General features: G+C 36.4%; 1 protein-coding gene across 4 annotated transcripts in view; it reads right to left on the bottom strand.

The window, feature by feature from the left end:
* The window catches only part of LOC126191121 (transcriptional repressor p66-alpha), an 88598-nt gene extending 69100 nt beyond the window's left edge, over positions 1-19498 (bottom strand). Inside the window, exons 1-4 of one of the 4 annotated variants that reach the window (XM_049931866.1) lie at positions 19002-19498; positions 2965-3033; positions 2583-2880; positions 377-694 (exon numbers count right to left, since the gene is read on the bottom strand). In XM_049931866.1, coding sequence (XP_049787823.1) covers positions 377-694; positions 2583-2880; positions 2965-3005 — 657 coding nt within the window. In that variant the 5' untranslated portion in view covers positions 3006-3033; positions 19002-19498. The other 3 variants (XM_049931869.1, XM_049931867.1, XM_049931868.1) reach the window with 3 other exon arrangements.
* Between the last annotated feature and the right edge of the window lie 566 nt (positions 19499-20064).

Here is a 20064-nt window from a genome sequence, read left to right on the forward strand (position 1 = left end):
TTGCAACTGTAAATCATTTCAAGCATCACAACAGCACATTTTTATTCTGCTGAATAGCTTTGGTCCAACGAAGTACTAATATCTGAGGTCACCAATAGCTTCACCAGTTATATTTCTAATAGAGTAAGATTTGGGTCAGTATTTAAATAAAAAAACTAAAAAAAATTTTAAAAAATACAGAAATTGACCTGTCACAGTGACACTTTCTACTAATGGGGCAATAGTGCTATTGCTATGCAAGTGTCAGCAACCATCACTTTCAAGAAATCTGATAATGAGGTATGTCAAGTGATGAGAGTAATATGTAGACTGGTAAAAGCAGTGAACTACTGTGTAATATCCATAGTGAATTGATGCATAGTATCTGTATACTAACCCCTCGCAGCAAGGGTGGTACATTAGTCTGCTTGCTGTGGTTGGCACGTACGAGAGGTGGTGGGGGCTGCTGCTGTGGTGGTGGTGGCAACTTGCCAGTAACTGGAGGCTTTGCTGGCACACCAACCCCCGGCACAACACTCGGACCCACACCTGCTTGTGGCTGCTGTGTGGGTGGGACTACAGCAATGTTCTCCTTCATCTGCTGTGACTGACGTAGTTTCTTCAGCAGCACAAGTTTCATTTCCTCATTGCGTAGCTCCTCACGCAGCTTCCGGAGGGTGCGTTCACGTTCTTCCAGTTCTTGTGGGGTCAACTCCTGTTGTAGAAGAAGATTATACTATGGAGCAGATTTAACACAAGGAATAGGGAATAAAGGATTCAAGCATGATTAAAAATAGTTCATGTCCATATACCTGCCTTGGGAGCAGGACTTTAATATGACTTAGCCCATGAAGACCACTTATAGCATCATTACTGTTCACTGTATCATCTACTATGTATACTTGAAAGAACAATTAGCCAAAAGAGCAATTGCAATCAAATTTATAGATAGCCATAACTACAAATTATCACATTCAAAAGTTACGTAAAGACTGTGGACGTGTCTCCTGTCTACAACTAGAATGGGTCTCTTCAAGAATGTCATCTGTGGATTATCTATCACTTCTCCTTTGCAAAACACTAAATGTTTTTTTTATACAAATAAGGTCTTTGCTTCAAAGAGACTATTAAGTGCTGATGAGAAGCAGCCTATAAACATCACCTGAATTCTTTATCTACTATTTTGAGATGATGTTCCAGACCTGAGAGTTCCAACTTTACTCACTATTCTGCGGAATTTTTTACCATTCTTTACTTAATCTGTCAATCTAGGCTCACCATCTCTGTCTGTTATCTACCTTCAGTTTTCTTCGGCTCTAAGCATTTGCAGGCCTTTTATTCCCTCCCCATTTTAACATGTCCTCGTCTATCTGATGCCATGTTCTCAGTAGCTTTCAGTCATCATATGTCATACTTGTCAACAAAATCCTAGTAACCAGCGTTTATCCAATCCAATAATAATGAATCCATTGCAAGAATAGAATGCACTGCATTGTGCAGAACTATCCACTCCCTAATTCACTATTTCCAACTAATCCCAAAAGTGTGTTAAGTGCATCAATATAAAAAGTAAAGAGCCATTTAAGTTTGTGCAGTCTTGTGATACAAGTCTGACATTTACTCCAATAATAACTGAAATCTGACAGTGGAAACAATCCAAAATTGAGAATATGAAACCACTCAGACGAATGATAATACCAATGAGCCATTTACAACAACAACAAAATCCCAGAAGTTTTTGATCTCTCACACTTCCTAGCTGTACTATATATACATGTATAGAAGGAGAACGAGAGAGAAAAAGACAGACAGAGAGAGAGAGAGAGAGAGAGAGTTGCTTTCTGATACTGTAGGTATCCGTCTGTGACATTCCATCTGCTGGTGAAAAAGTGCCTGTATTCCTTTTCCCCCCACACTCTGATGTACAGATGCATTGGTGAATGTATCTGCATCCCACCCCTATCCCTGCTGTCACCTAGAGAGTATTCGGACAACAGTAATGCATGGTCTCTCTCTCTCTCTCTCTCTCTCTCTCTCTCTCTCTCTCTCAAAAAAAGTTTTGATGAATGCAAATAGCAAGATCACTAAACAACAAGCTGTAGTCCAGCTGTAAAACATAGGTAATTCAGATGACACTGACCTCGTGAAAGAAGCAGTGATGATTTTCACTTTAAGATTTATAGACACCACAATAAACACAAAGCAAAACTGTAAGAGAGGACTGAAAATTGCCTCGCAAAGAAATAGAAGTTCAATGGTTTCCAACAGCAGAACATTTCTAGGATATCACAATGGAAACTGATGAGCATTACTTAAAAGCAGTTTTAAAGGATACTACCATAGTTTATACTCATAAATAAAATTTACATAAAAAGAGACAGAAGTAGTCTGACTGAACAATATATTATAGACTCATCACCATAAATAGTAGGAACAGTGCCTACAACATGTTATCTTAGTTCACATTTTTTTCATATTTCACACAATTAGTCAAACACTTAAAATTCAAACATTTTATAAGTAAAATTATCTTACAAATCTAAGTTGAATGTAGAAGCTACACTGAAAACAAAGGAAAATGCAGTTTCTTCGAGTTAGGCAACCTTTATTGGTATAAGTGGTGGCATCTCCCCTTCATCCGAGTCACTTTCATAGCCATTTGTGTAGCCGTTTATCCGAGGCTCCTCATCAGAAAGCACTATTATATCTGGGCTTTCAGCATAGTTCCGCTCAGTTCTCGGACGCAAGTTCCTCCGAGGGTATTTGTCATCAAATTCTTTTATACTACGTGGGATTAAGCCACGAACTTCACTAATGCCAATTTCTTCCACACGGTGGACTCTTGAAAGGTCTTGTGGCACATCACTCCTAGCTGGAGGAGGTCCCATGTCTCTGTCTCGTCTGGAAGAAAACAATAAGATGTATAGTTCAAAGATACACTCAAACAACAGATTATCTACAGGCGAAAAAGTGTGTTGTACGCACTTAACACTCAGATCCACAACTGTGTCATCGTCTACTTCCATCTTGAACAGATGTATCACTTGGTTGAATCTGCAACGGAAATTAAAAGCACATTACAAATCAGTTTCAACAAGGTAGCACAAAAAATCTCATGAATTATGGGAGCACATTAAATGGATTAAAGCAATTTATGTCCATTATCTACAACATAAAACAAATATCTTTGTTTAAACAATGGAAAATCCCAGATGGAACAATGGCAATACTACGAAATGCATAGACTGCTACTCACTATACTGCGAGATGTTGAGCCGCAGCTAGGCACAATGAAGAGACTTTTAAACAAGTAAGTTTTACGACAAGAAGACCTTCATTCGAATGAAAAACACACACACACACACACACACACACACACACACACACGAGACTGCTGTCTCTGGTTGCCCAGGCCAGACTCAGAGTCTGGCCTCGACAGCCAGAGACAATACTCGTGTGAGTGGGTTGCAGAGTGTGTGTGTGTGTGTGTGTGTGTGTGTGTGTGTGTGTGTGTTTTTGTCTAATTGGGATGATCTTGGCCAAAAGCTTACTTGTCTGACAGTCTTTTGTTGTGCCTAACTGTGATTCCAACATCTCCTTTATATGGTGAGCAGCAATCTATCTTTTTCATAATATTGTCAAAAATCTCTGTTTCTTTACTGTGAGCCTAGAGCTAAGCCGTGGCACAATCATGACATTGAAAAGATCTGTTTGCAGTTATACAACTTATCAGCAACAAGGAAGCTCTACATAAACATTTCTGTTTATGATTTGCAGTAAAACGCATGGCCCCAAAAACTTTATGGGTGATAATGGACAAAGCTGCTGCGAAGAACTGATAATTTCAATACTATCTATAAGCAATGATGTAAATGAAGCCAAAAATGAACTCGCAAAATAAAAAAAGAAAACATTAGGAATGATAGTTTCTGCCTCTCCTGTCTTTGTATGAACAAAAAAAAAAAGGTTGGGACAGGTTAATGAATTAAATCAATCTCTCTCTCTCTCTCTCTCTCTCTCTCTCTCTCTCTCTCTCACACACACACACACACACACACACACACACACACACACACACACACACTTAAATTAATCTGTGCCTGAAATGTGGTTGCATGCAGCATATTTACATATATTGTTGTTGTCATGGTCTTCCGTCTGAAGATTGGTTTGATGCAGCTCTCCATGTATCCTGTGCAACCCTCATCATCTCCAAATAACTACTGCAACTTACATCCTTTCGAATCTGCTTACCATATTCGAATTTGCTTACATTATTCATCTCTTGGTCTCTCTCTACGATTTTTACCCCCTCACACTTACTTCCCATACTATGTTGGTGGTCACTTGATGTCTCAGAATATGTCCAAATCAACTGACTCCTTCTTCTAGTCAGGTTGTGCCACAAATTTCTTTCCTACCCACTTCTACTCAGTATCTCCTCATTAGTTACATGATCTACTCATCTAATCTTTAGCATTCTTCTGTAGCACCACATTTCACTTCCACTCATGGCTACACTTCATACAAATACTCTCATTAAAGACTTCCTAACACTTAAAGCTTCAGAAATGCTTTTCTTCCCATTGGCAGCCTACATTTTGTATCCACAACTTGTGACCATCAGCAATTATTTTGCTTCCTCTCAGCATGGCCTGATTTAATTTGACTACATTGCATCATCCTTGTTTTGCTTTAGTGGATGTTTCAAGACACTATCCATTTCGTTCAATTGCGCTTCCAAGTTCTTTGCTGTCTTGGACAGAATTACAATGCCATTGTAACCGCAAAGTTTTTATTTCCTCTCCCCAAACTTCAATTCATTCTCCAAATTTTTTTGTGTTTCCTTTGCTGCTTGCTCAACATACAGACTGAATGATATTGTGGATAGGCTACAACCCTAGCTCATTCCCCTCTCGACCAATGCTTCCTTTTCATGCCCCTTGACTATTGTAACCACCATCTGGTTTTGTAGAAGTTGCAAATAGCCTTTTGCTCCCTGTACTTTACCCTTGCTACCTTCAAAATGTCAAAGACAGTATTCTAGCAACACAGTCAAAAGTTTCTTTAAGTGTACAAATGTTGTAGACATAGGTTTGTCTTTCCGTAATCTATCTTCTAAAATAAGTCATAGGGACAGTATTTTCACACGTGTTCTTACACTTCTCCCCAATCCAAACTGATCTTCCCAGAGATCGGTTTCCACCACTTTTCTATTCTTCTGTAAAGAATTTGTGTTTAATATTTTGCAACCATGACTTACTAAACTGATAGTTCAGTAATATCTGTACCTGGCAGCACCTGCTTTCTATGGAATTGGAATGATTATATTTTCTTTAAGTCTGAGGGTATTTTGCCTCTCTCATACATCTTGCACACCAGATGGAAGAATTTTGTCATGGCTGGCTCTGCCAAGGCCATCAGTTGGTCTGACGGAATGTCGCCTACTCCTGGGGCCTTGTTTCGACTTTCAGTGCTCTGCCAAATTCTTCTCACAGTATCATGTCTCCGATTTCATCTCCGTCTATGTCCTCTTACATTTCTGTATTACCTGCAGCTTCATCTCCCTTGTACAGTCACTTTATGTACTCCTTCCACCTTTCAGCTTTCCCTTCTTCACTGAGGACTGGTTTTCCATCTGAGCTCTTGATATTCATACCACTTCTTCTTTTATCTCCAAAGTCCTCTTTAATTTTCTGTAGTCAATATCTATCTTCCCCCCCCCCCCCCCCCAAGACATATGCTCCTAAATCCTTACATTTGTCCTCTTAACCATTCCTCCTTAGCCATTTTGCACTTCCTGTCAATATCACTTTTTAGACATTTGTATTCCCTTTTGCTTGCTTCATTTTTTTTATTTTCTCCTTTCATCAGTCAATATCTCTTGTGTCACCCCAGGATTTCTACTACGCCCTGTCGTTTTATCTATTTTACCCTCAGCCGCTTTCACTACTTCAACTCTCAAAGCTACCCCTTCATCTTCCACTGTATTCCTAATGCTCTCTCTGAAACTCTCAACAACCTCTGGATCTTTCAACTTATTCGGATCCCATCTCCTTCATTTCCTACATTTTTTAATTTCTTCAGTTTTAATCTACAGTTCACAACCAATAAATTGTGGTTGAAGTCCACATCTGCACCTCGAAATGTCTTAAAATTTAAAATCTTTTTCCTAAATCTCTGTCTTGCAATCTTAAAATTCTAACCAATACTGATTCTTCAATAAAGGAAGTCCAAAATCACTGAGAAAATGTACTATGAACTTCCATAATGTTGCGATTATTGTTATGAACAGTGTAGATAAAAATAACTTCATTTCATTATTTGAAATTCCCACTAAATATGGCAAAATCAAGCTTGTTCAAGTAATATTTGACGGGACACCTGTAATAGGGAATTGCAACTCAAATAAAATAACTATGTGACTGACAAATTGCAGTGAGAAGAGGTGAGGTGTGGGTGGGGCGGTATTGCCAGTATTCACTCAGCCATGACTGGTGGATCTGCAACTACAAAACAAGCAACACTATGAACACAGTGCTCAAGAAAGAACTATAATTTACTGGAAGCTGGTCCTTACCACTTGATTTGCTGGAATGCCATTCACAAATTTATTTTAACTGAAGAATTAGAGCCATGTGTCTCTGCTAGAAATGTTGCAATCACATACCAGTGTTCTTGGACACACTTGGTGGTGTAAATAAACAATGGAAAGAAGTTCGAATTATTTTGCGTAATCTGACATTTTAATTTCACAGAGCGGGCGTATGATTAGTGAAACTGAACAATTCAAATTTCTAGGCGTACAGATAGATAGTAAGCTGTCATGGAAAGCCCACATTTTTTGAAGTGTTGTTCTAATTTAGTGATATATGTAATGCTTCGCTGGCACAGGGAACTTTTCCAGAGATTGAAATATGCAATTCATAAGAAAGGGGACAAGAGAGACTTAAATAATTATAGACCAATCTCATTGCTGACTTCATTTTCTAAAATATTCAAAAAAGTTATGTATTCAAGAGTGGTCTCACATTTAAGTGAAAATAATTTACTCAGCATGTCACAGTTTGGATTAAGGAAGGATTCCCCGACTGAGAATGCTATCTAAATATTTACCCATCAAATAATACAAGCCGTAAATAACAAATTATCACCAGTTGGTTTTTTTGTGATCTTTCCAAGGCATTTGACTGTGTGGATCATGTCACACTCTTAGAAAAACTCAGATTTTATGAAATTGAAGACTATACACACAGCTGGTTTGAATCATACTTAACGAACAGAAAGCAAAAAGTTGTGCTGAATAACACACATAATGTTGGGAGAGTGGTAAATTCTAGTGAATGGGGAGTTATCACAAAAGGAGTCCCACAGGGTTCAATTTTGGGTCCTCTGCTGTTCCTTAGTCATGTGAATGACCTCTCACTTAATGTTCAGCAAGCAGAACTAGTACTTTTTGCAGATGACACAAGTGTTGCAATAAATCTCATTCCAGAAAAAGCAGCTGAAGATATTGTTAAGGACATCTTTCAAAGAATTATTAAGTGGCTCTCAGAAAATGGACTCTCCCTTGATTTTGAAAAAACTCACTATATCCAATTCTGCACACCAAACAGAGTCATGCCGTCAATTGACGTAGCATATGAACAGGGCTCAGTTAACAGGATGGATTTCTCCAAATTTATGGGTGTTCTGATGACAACTTGAACTGGAAGAAGCATATTACTGAGCTTCTCAAACAATTACGTTCAGCTTCTTTCGCTCTTCGTATAATCGCTAGTCTTGGTAATAAACTGATCAGCCTCCTAAAGTACTTCGCATATTCCACTCAATAATGTCTTATGGAATAGTTTTCTGGAGTAACTCACCACTTAGACATAAAGTATTGATTGCACAAAAGAGCAGTGAGAATAATTAGTGGCACCTATTCAAAGAGTTAGATATTTTAACTGCACCATCAGAGTACCCATATTCGCTAACGAAATTCATTATAAATAATCCATCTCTATTCGCGAAGAACAGTGACGTTCATACGTACAACACTAGAGGGAAAAATGACTTTTCCCATCCATTATTGAAGCTGTCAGTTTATCAAAAAGGAGTACATTATTCAGCAACAAAAATCTTTGATCATTTGCCCAACAACATAAAAAGTCTGGCAGGTAGCAGACCAAGTTTTAAATTTAGCTTAAAATCATTTCTTTTGGACAACTATTCATAGTTGCTTGTGTAGAACTAAAAATTTCAGTAATATTAATATATTGTAATCTGACTTGTTCCAGGCATATCGATAAAACATTTGTGAAAATGATCTACGGAACACGACATAACTAAACTAATTAAACCATTTGACATGACACTTTAAAGTATAGAGGTGGTTATAATATTATAGCACATGGTGCATCAAACAAGGACATACCCGAAACAAAGTTTATTTTCACATACAGCCTAAATTTCATAGGTAATCAATATACAGTCAGAGTCAGGATACGAAACTTTCACAAACACAGAAACCAGAAAGACACATTAAGTTTAACGATAAAATTGCAACTATTGCCCACTATAGGATACATGAAGAATGCCCTGAAAGAGGTATGTTCCTCAGACTTCACATAACATTCTGTTGAAGTAAAATGCAAAATAGAACTTTTGGTATGTATTCATTCCTTACCTTATCTAAGAGAAACCCTCAACAATTTGACAAAAAGAATGATATTTGGACACCTTTTTTCGTAAGTGTCCAAAAATCTATCCCTTATTTTAAAGCCAAGATTATCATTATTGGACATCTTTTTCATTTCCCTCATGTCTATTGCTCTACATACATTTACACTGCATTCTTGTTGTTTAAAGCTATGGTCTCTGAACACTATTCTCAAATGTTTTATATCTTTAAGCCTGAAATTATGCTACTATTTCATTTTTAGATTTATCTTTTCATAACCTTATCTGATTAGGTGTAAATTGAATACTTTTCTTGACGTTCTAAATGTTGTACAACAAAGTCATCAGATCACAAAGCAGTATTTATGATTGGTTCAGAACTGAAATATAAATGATTTGATATAGCATTTTTCGTATTTCTTCAGGAAGTTGACCACACAAATAAGGAATGGATACATAAAAAATTATTTTATTGTGTAATCATTCAGATCTAACACATTAAAGTGCTTCTATTGGACATTTGGTGTTCATCCATGACTAAGTTCTCCATTGAACTTTCGAGTTATTTGGAGACAGCATCTAGGAAAGACTTACATCCCCCACACCTAATGGTTACTGGGGGCTTGTTTTATCTCCACTGAATGACACAGAAGTCTTTTAAAGAAGCTTTAATATCTGTACAAAGATGTGTTAAATGTTTTTCTAATGCCAATGTAGCATGATGATGAGGTATAATTCTCGATACATGACACTAAATAAATAATTTAGTTGTCAACAAATGTTGTGACTGGTAGCAGTATTTGAAAACAATTTCACACATTTGTTTCACCACCCTTCTTGAAAAAAGAGATCATTTTTGCTTTACACAAACCTCTGGGGAATTAAGGATTTCCCATTTATGAAACATGTGCAACAGTTAATTATGAGTTTACACCTAACATGCTACAGAAGTTTCATGTTTATGAACCTGGTCCAGCAACTTTTCATGTTTACCTTTCCTTACATTCATTTCCAATTCCTTACATTTACAATGACACAAAATGAATTGCTAATCAAGAACTAGCATTCTGTTTCATCAATTCTCCTCCTTGACTACTATTCAGTGGCACTCCCCCTTGTTGCGTTACGCTTAGCATTTCCATTTCCTTGAATGCTTCCATATATATCAGTCTCCATTTTACTTGTAAACCTATTGAGCAATTCTTCTTGTGCTCATTGCTTAATTACATCAGCATCATTTCTTACTATTTTTGGCTCTACAGTATGCAGCTTTTTATTATAAAACTTGCTTATCACATACAACTTGGCTGACCTCTTTATAAAGATTTCTTTTTGTAATACACAGAATATACACATAATAAGATGAACATCAACAAAAGCAAAACGAGGATAATGGAATGTAGTCGAATTAAGTCGGGTGATGCTGAGGGCATTAGATTAGGAAATGAGACACTTAAAGTAATAAAGGAGTTTTGCTATTTGGGGAGCAAAATAACTGATGACGGTCGAAGAAGAGAGGATATAAACTGTAGACTGGCAATGGCAAGGAAAGCGTTTCTGAAGAAGAGAAATTTGTTAACATCGAGTATAGATTTAAGTGTCAGGAAGTTGTTTCTGAAAGTATTTATATGGAGTGTAGCCATGTATGGAAGTGAAACATGGACGATACATAGTTTGGACAAGAAGAGAATAGAAGCTTTCGAAATGTGGTGCTACAGAAGAATGCTCAAGAATAGATGGATAGATCACATAACTAATGAGGAGGTACTGAATAGAATTGGGGAGAAGAGGAGTTTGTGGCACAACTTTAAAGACGAAGGGATCGGTTGGTAGGACATGTTCTGAGGCATCAAGGGATCACAAATTTAGCATTGGAGGGCAGCATGGAGGGTAAGAATTGTAGAGGGAGACCAAGAGATGAATACACAAAGCAGATTCAGAAGGATGTAGGTTGCGGTAGGTACTGGGAGATGAAGAAGCTTGCACAGGATAGAGTAGCATGGAGAGCTGCATCAAAACAGTCTCAGGACTGAAGACCACAACAACAACAACATGGTAAGGAAAGTTACAACAGAATGTAAATAATTTAGGAGTAAATAAGACCAGTGAGCAAACAGTCAAAATGGTGTGCTGTCGACAGGCACACGAAAAGAAGTGTGTGCACCTGTCAATGGATAGACGTTTTACTATTCAGTGAGTGGTTCACATGAATGCGCCACAGCAAAGAGTCAGTTTACTAGCAGTTTTCAAGTGGTGTGGTGTATACGCATAACCCATTATCGGGCACAATCAACAGCATATGCAACCCACATCTACAGGCCATTGCTGTTGGCCAAGTTTTAAATGAGGCACCGCTGAAGCCAATATGACAGCTATGTAGTGACATGTGACCAACACCACATCACAAGTAATTTTTTAAAAGTGGAAGAATGTAATCCATGAATTACATCTCAATTTCATAATATCCTAACATCTGCAATATCTTTGTCATTTTAACGACTGAACTTTTTCAACAAATCAAAGTCTATATCAAAGGTTAGCATTTCCATAATAAGTGTATCCACTATTTATTTACACAAAATAATAACTTTTTCTTGTCCAGTGATAACACATTCCTAAAGTAAACACAATTATTCTTTTACACAGTTATTTTTCCATGCATATTAGATAATATTAAGATTTTTATGATCATACACACCAAAAAATAAGAAACATATTTTGAGGTGTCACCAATAAGCATTTACACACTGAAAATGTCACCGTCAAGTATTATATTACATATGGATCATTTCCTGGAACAGAATGGGACCTAACCATTACATTTTAACATGTTTCAAATTGACAAACTGCCTATTGGCTTCTGTCTCGGGTTCTTCAGCCGACGTTCATCTAATGATTTTACTATCAGCAGACAGTAAAATCATTAGATGAACGTCGGCCGAAGAACCCGAGACAGATGCCAATAAGCAGTTTGTCAATTAGTGGCCATGAAAGCCTTAACAATTTTGTATGTTTCAAATTATAAAATCTAATCTACATTTTAACAGGAGGCCTTTTGTTGGCAATAAAATGATATAAGCCAAAATTTAATTCTAATAATACAAAATTACGGAATTGTCATTTAGTATGTGTAAAAGTAAAATCGGACTTGTATTAGAACAGGGCTCACAACCAGATATAAAATCCATATGTGGTAACACAGTATAAAAATCCTATTATATTACACCCAACTGAATTTTGAAACTTTTTATGCTTGATAAGCAGTCAGCAGTCCAATCAGCATTGATGTCTTTTTTTTATTCCCATCTGTTATCTCAAAATTAAAATTACTTCATCAAATGATAGGACAGAGCTTTCATTGTGATGGAATGGGACTACTAAAAGAAAAATTAATTTTAATCTGTTTTATTTTGAAAATTTTGGCTATACAAATTTTAAATTTTAACAAAAATATAGCAGCTGCCTACTAAATATTGATGACCAAGACAGAGAATGAAAACATTTGTTGACAGTCAATAGCAGGCATATCAAGAATTTGAAGAATCTTAGACCTTGGCCCATGCATTATTGTTGCTTCAAAACCTATATTTGTTATCTCTACTGCTCTTTCTAAAGAAGTTAACTTGCTCATCAATATCTACTGCTAAAATCTGTCCTATAAGCACTCAATCGACTTCTTGGTTGCTAAGTTAACAAAACCACAGGAATCTACATGAATATCCTACTTTTCATCACCCATTTGACCAATGGCTTCATTATTTAGAGCATAGTCAGGAATCACTGTTGCAATTTTCTGAGAAAGTGAGTTAAAATCAATTACGTATCTTTGGTGACGGACTGCTCTTTATAAATTACTGTGTAGGGGAAACGGCATCACTGCAGTGTACAGAGTGAGTGCCAGGTTCTGCATGGATATCATAAGAAGACTTACATTATTCAATTTGATCCTTTTGGACGGAAGCCACCAGAATGTATTTCTCTTTCTTTGGCAATTTCATAAAAAGACAATCTATTTCTACCCTGATATTTTCCACCCAAAACTAAATGCCGTACCTTATATTTGCAAACTGTCAGCAAATAGTCATATATACATATGAATGTGTAATGTGAATATGAATGTAAAGTGACCCCTTCCACATCATTATGATTAACTGTGCAAATGGTCCATGAACATGAAACTAACTACCATTTGTTTCAGTTCACCATCAACTCCTTCAACAATGCCTTTCCTATGAATTTACTACCATGATGCATTAGGCTAATATTATAAAGAATGTTAACCATACTATGCCTACTCCTAATTGCAAAAATATTAAAAAGTTTCAAGACAGTGATTATTTGCATTTTATATGATTTTTCCCAGTATCTTACTTATGAAAAATACTTCCACTGAAAAGTTAATCACAGTTTAGTTTGAAATGTGTGTCTTCTGAAACAGTTTCTCAAAAAATTGCATTCATGTTAGTTAGTTTCATGTCCCATGGATCATTTGCACAACAAAATTGAAATGATGTGCAACGACTCATTTAGCATTCACACCACAAATCAATTTGTAATTTTACTACAAAACTACCACTCTCTCAGGAGTTAGTGAAAGTAACCATTTTCTATTTTCTGTGTGCCATGCACCAGTAAGTAGTTGCATTTCCCTTATTTTACATATTTATACAGAAGAGACAATTTTAAATGCTACCTCTAGAAACTTATCAAACATAATGAAGGATTAAATTTCCTGTGAGTTTGCTTTCACTTTTGGTGCAATGATCCAGATAATGAAAATATATGTTTGAATTGTAGGATCTTTATATTTACGCAATTCCAATATTGTTTGGATTTTCACAAGATAGTCTACTTATTATGCTGGCAAAAGATGGTAAATCAGCACTTCATTCAGAGAAACTTATTTTATGATTATTGTTCATTCCTTAATTTTAGCAAAAAAATTCTGAACCCTTCATAGCATGCATTTCTTAGAAAACAAAGTGGCAACTGAGATTTAAAAAAAAAAAAGTGTGAGTCGCAGTGTGAAGAGAATAAGTTAAACAGGACATGACATGTGAAACACACACACACACTGACCAGAATGAAAGCAGCTCTAGGATAACAGGAGTTTCAACTCGGTCTTTCCTTTATGAATCACAAAATAAATATAACAGTTAAAAGAGTGTGTCACACGTCTGTTATGATATTCTTATAAGGAAAGCTATTGCCATTATTTTGTATGCCACTTCAGCAATGTGTCATTTACGTCTGCACTGTTCTGAATGTCAGGGCACAAAGTATGTTTGCTTATTCCAAGAATGTCCGTCATGCATCTATTAAAGATCAAAATATTTATTAGTTTAATGCAAGCTTCGTGTTTTTCAACTAAAACACCAGCCTCGAATTTCTGAAAGAGCTTTAAAGAAAAATCAGTGTTTATGAAAAGATGAAACTTACTGTCTTCAATAATGATAGCATTATTTTGCAGGAGACATACACAAAATCACAAGACAAAACTTTACACCTATCTTTTCGTGAAGAGTTTTAACTAAAGCTTCCCTGCAATTAAGCACCCTTAACCAGCAACATGGTGCTCTATGAAGTGAAAACTATAGCTATCATCAAAAACAGCAGACTGCAATCATCCAATTGAAACCAGCACACAGTGTGAAAAAAAATGGACTATATAAAGATACAAAGGCAACGAAGGGAAACAATGTATTGTGAAAGTCAAAATTGGCATTCTCTGTAATTGCAGTGGACATCTTTTAATGAAGAGCCATTATGCATTCAAAAACTGAATACTTGGCAACAGTTTGATTTCTTAACTCTTCAAACGTATAATCTATATCTGTTTCAGTGCAATAATTATTTGCAAGTCTCCAAAACTGCACAACAAAGACAACGTATAGAAAAGCTAATATATTACTAAACAATATATTACTACGTTCTTCACACTTTCTCCACCATATTCGAAGAGTGGTAGTGGGGGAGGAATTAATAACAGAACAAACTACCCCCTCCCACATTTAAACTTTTTTACATCACACACGATGACACACTGAACCACTTGATAGTATATGCACATATATATTGAAATTATTCACAGTGTGATTCACTTTCCTCAGTCACCATGGTACTTGTTTACTGTAACCCCACCACATAGTTCCATTAACAGGCATAGGAGCCAAGTGCAATAATATCTCGGTCAAGTAATATGTTAGTTTATGTGTGACTTATTTTGAGCCACTGATGATCACCAGACATCAGTGGCATACCAAAGTATTTAACACTATTGAATATACAATACCAAATTAACCAAACAATGGAAAATCCGGGATGGAATGTAACAATATTAGAGAAGGAAAGTTGCTACTCACCATAGAGCAAATATGCTATATTGCAACTCAGCATCTCTGCTTTACGGTGAGTAGCAACTTTCCTCCTCTAATACAAAATAAACTAATTTCAGGTGATTTGTCAGTAGCAAAGATCTTTCTCAAAGCCTTGGCTCATAGAGATGACTTTTGTCAGCTTGGTGCAAGAATATACGCATGTATCATCCGAAAACTGTTGCAGAAAAAGAAATGCAAGAAACAACACTAACACTGTGACCAATTGGCCTTATATAATAAAATTAACTAACTGAACTGTCAGTTGGTGCTTGGCAGAACACAACAAAAACAAAAACAACAACAACAACGCAGTACCGTCAATATGCTAAACGATGAATCTACATAAATAAATATTCATGTATAAACAAACTCTTTTGCTTATAGTTGTGTTAATTTTTATTAACCCACATTTATTTCTATTTTTTATGTGAAAAACATCTGTGGCGAGAGTTCATAAATTTTACATGTACTGACAGATTTCATGATCTCTTTTCACACATGTCAAAGATAAAACAACTGACACTATGCAAATGAAAGCTTCTTCAATCAAAATATAGCTGATCACATGGCACAAATGTTCACAGTTGGTCAAATAAATACTGAGGTGTATGATAATGCTATCTAAATAGAACAAATGCCAATAATCTTAATGAAGTGTTACTTTCAACTTTTGGCTGCATGCAGAGAAAACACAGAAGTCACCAGGACATGTAAAGTTATATAACACCTATTGAAGATCTCTTTCATGTAAAAGGTGAAACATTACACTAAAAAATATTGACACTCAAAAAGGATTTCACTGATAAATGTCAACAGAACAAAATATGAATGAAGAGAATCATTCCACAGACTGACTGTCTACAGAGGAAGATAAGTGCCTTCAGAAATAATCCCACAAACAAGTTCAATCAACAAATATTTGGTAAGACAATATTATGATAAGGATGGATTGCTACTCAGCATACAATGGAGATGTTGAGTTGCAGACAGGCTCAACAAAAATAAAGCTAGATACATGTGAGCTTTCATCCCAAAGGCCTTCTTTTAATATAGAAAACAAACAAACACAAACACACACACACACACACACACACACACACACACACACACACACACGATCACCTTCCACACATACGACCAAGAAAGAGTCCCTCGACAGTGTTCGCGCGCGCGCGCGGGTGTGTGTGTGTGTGTGTGTGTGTGTGTGTGTGTGTGTGTGTGTGATCTTTGGTTATGTATTACATTTTTCCACAAGTAGTTGTAAGATGCATGAAACTACTTTATGAAGCTGTAGAATATGTAAAACAACTACTATTCGCTGAAAGATTAAAAATAGGCTCAACTATATAATACTATGTGATTCAGAACACAAAAGTACTGGACATTGGATCAAAACTGTGACTTTTAAGAAAGTATTTAGAAATCTTCCATACACCAAATATTTTGATCTCATATCCATAAGACCCATGAGGAAATAAAAGTGGTCCTCGTATGGGGTATACTTGAGAGCAACTTCTGCTTAACCAATATGCCTAATGATGGACATATTTCAATTCCAAAAGTACAATAAAGGAATAAAATGACTAGAATCACTTTTCAATTTGAGTAAAGACAATATCTACTATCCTGTTACACTAATACATGATACTAGCTTAACCATTTTCTGAATAAGCAGCAGAAAACTATAGTTTACAGGCACACCATTTACTAAAACAATGCTGTTTACTTTGCATAATTACAATGCACCTAAAACATCAAATAGTCTACATTACATGCTTATAAAAGCAGACAGTCAACTTAAATGGCAGGTAGCTCATATGTTCATGGCAGAGGTGAAGTGGTTCCTATTCTGGATTTCTGTCATAGATTATGCAACCTGGATTTACTGCGCTAGAAATGAGATACCGCAGTAGAAAATCTAGTTTCCTCAAAAACAACACATTTTGTTATTTAGAATCCAACAGTTGTTCAGTATGGCAGTATAGTATTCGACAGTGCCCTTTATTTTATGATCAAGAAATACGCACAATCAAGAACTCTATAATACTTTCAAATAGAAGGTAGACGTAATTTTCCCCCAATCGAAGTGTGTTTTACATACAATGTGAAACCACCTGAAGAAATGATCATATAGACAGTTCTACATGGAATACAGATTGCCTATCAGCAAATGCTCTATACGCATAATCTTATGAGGTCACCAACAGGGCCAGTGTAAGTTATACTAAATAAACAAATTATTAGTTTTGTTTTACTGTCAGTTTACCTTTTCAACTGTGTTTAGAAGCTATAAAACATTAGGATTATCAGTGGCATTTGTGAACCAGCATACTAGAGGAAAACAGCTAATGAAACAGAAAGTGATGATGTAAACCTATTAGCTTAATATACTTGTCTTATTCCACTTGTTCATAGATCAAGCCAGAGCAAGTTTTTCCTACTGAATAGTCGATCCTTCAACTCTTGTGTGTTTTTACTTCCTTAACAACCATTTTAACTACATTTATTATTATTACTGTTGTTGTCTCACTTGTATGGAACTGGATGGTAGTTTACCATTAATTAAGGCTGGCACAATTTCCTAAAAAACAAACTTTTGCAGAAGAATATCTAGACCTAGTTGTATTAACTATTGCTATGTTAATGAGGAAACTGATAAACAATTAAAATTTCAAGATCAAACTGTTGTTTGAATGAAATGTTGGCATAATTATCCACTAAAATCCAAGAATATGGGCCTACAACAAAACCTGAAGCCTATAGGAACATTACCAGTAAGCACCCCCTTCCACAAAAAAATTGATACAACATCCAAATAACCGAAATAACCAGTTAGTGCTCCTGCTGAATGTTGTCTATAAACTACTAATACTCGACAATTCCATGACTGAAAACATTACATTCAAAGTATACCTACATTATAAAAGATGCGAACGATTTTAGAACGGCAGCATCTGATCGTATTGTCATGTAACATAGCATAAATCCAAATAGAAATGTTAATAAGAGCCCTGCAGGTGTAAGATCACAGCTGAAAAATAAGTTACCACGCAAAGGCCCCAATAGAAACAGTAATACCGAGTCTATTCATACGGTGATAATATTTAGATCCTGGACTTCATATTTACCGTTATTCAGACTCAAAATTAGTACCACTGGTACGAATAAAGAAAAACTCTGAGTGAAAACAGGACAGCTACGAACAGTTCTCTATAGAGCACTTAGCTGTGGTTACACATAACCTATAAATTCTGCTACACTGCAAATTACTACGCTCAGTGAATTAGTCTAACTTCTGCTATATTTCGTCACTCGAAACATTAATATGAGCTTGTACTGTTAAACGACTCCACCAACATATTACGAACGGTGTGTTTTACTGTTACAGAACCATCTCGTCGACAGCAGTAATTACTTACGTTTTGAACTGTCAGTCTAAAAGAAATATACCACGATACCGATGTACGGTGCATATACACATAAATTCCGTAACTGCATTTTGACAATTTTTGGTTCACTTAACTGACGCCACAACAAATATCCTACTACAGTTTAATCCTACTTTAAGACACGTTAAAATAATTGTATAAATCACCTCACTCTAGTGCTAGACTACATATTAGTGCAAACAGTAATCAAATGTATTATATTTTTCACGTAACTAAATGACACTACCAGATAAGCACTGCTCACCGATTGCCGATACACACAGCTTCAGTTTACAAACAAGAAATACTACGCATGCTTGTTCTGACATAAACGTTTCGTCACATAACAGTATTTCTGTACCAAATGTTGAAGGACTCCATTGTACACTTGAGACAGCGAGCTGCGTCCGCGGAGGCAATGTTCACTTACCACTAATTAATAAATTTTCACAACACCGTTCAGCGCTTTACGGTCGCAGTTTTTGATCTACACTCACACAGGCATTTCCTTAGACACCCTACACACAATATTTCTACCAAATGTTGCACATACCTGGCGGTCAATCAAGGACGTTCCAAATTTGTTAACTGCTGACAAATCGATTTCAAAAGTACCGACAAGGTGTTAATTATTCCGAATACTGCATGTCGCTTGCCACATTAAAAACGCAAAACTTCCACACATTCACCACATCTGATGATGAGATTTCTTCTGATAACACTTCACATTCTCGAAAACTTTTAAATACTACGAAAAAATTAACTCATCCCCGCAAAAATTAACCACTGATCCAATATGGCGTTGTCTCTACTTGTGTGCTACGGGGCTTCCTTGTGTACTACACGGATTCCGTAAACAAGTTGACATAAACAAATGCACGTGGAGTAATTCGTAATCTATCACTGCATGACAGTGTACTTTACACCTTTTATAAGTATTGATACTCCGTACTGTCCACAAACCAACACAATGTGAGAACTGACGAACTACAAACACGCATCCTGTGTACTGTTACTTGTCACGGCGGAATGACCGCTGGGAGGTATGTCAGTCGCCTGCCGGACCAAAGAGAATTAAATAGCCGACCCAACCCACGAATTCTGCCGAGCCGGACAAAGAGCACCTCGTCATGACGCCACGACGCGAACGAATCCTAGACTTTTTCGCATTCATATGAGGAAACTAACTGGACTAGTGCAAATGCGAACTTCCTCGGGCGTTGTTAGTTCGTTACAAGTTCTCGCATCAAATAGAATCAGTGAAACCTCAGGTATACACACCTGTTTTCGAAGTAAAACCTCCGCGTCTCTTTTCAGTGCGTGTTGTATACAATGACAATTCTCGCTGCGACACCAGATACTGTATGTCAAATATAATCAAAAAATGAGAAAACTTGTTCAATAGGTACCCGATTATCTTTTGACAACTGCATTGCTCCCGGTGCAGTTATGATTTCGAAATAGTCTTAATCACGGTTCGCAATTTTCAGAAAACTGTTTTATATGCATTAGATAAATTGTTAATAGACAATAACCCTACAACGTTAATAGCTTGCCATTATCTCCATCCAGTGAAAGGACATACATGAATAACCATAGCTGAGAAAAGTTGCATC

Source organism: Schistocerca cancellata, chromosome 6 (genome assembly GCF_023864275.1).
Source record: "Schistocerca cancellata isolate TAMUIC-IGC-003103 chromosome 6, iqSchCanc2.1, whole genome shotgun sequence".
In the NCBI taxonomy this organism is placed as follows: Eukaryota; Metazoa; Arthropoda; class Insecta; order Orthoptera; family Acrididae; genus Schistocerca; species Schistocerca cancellata.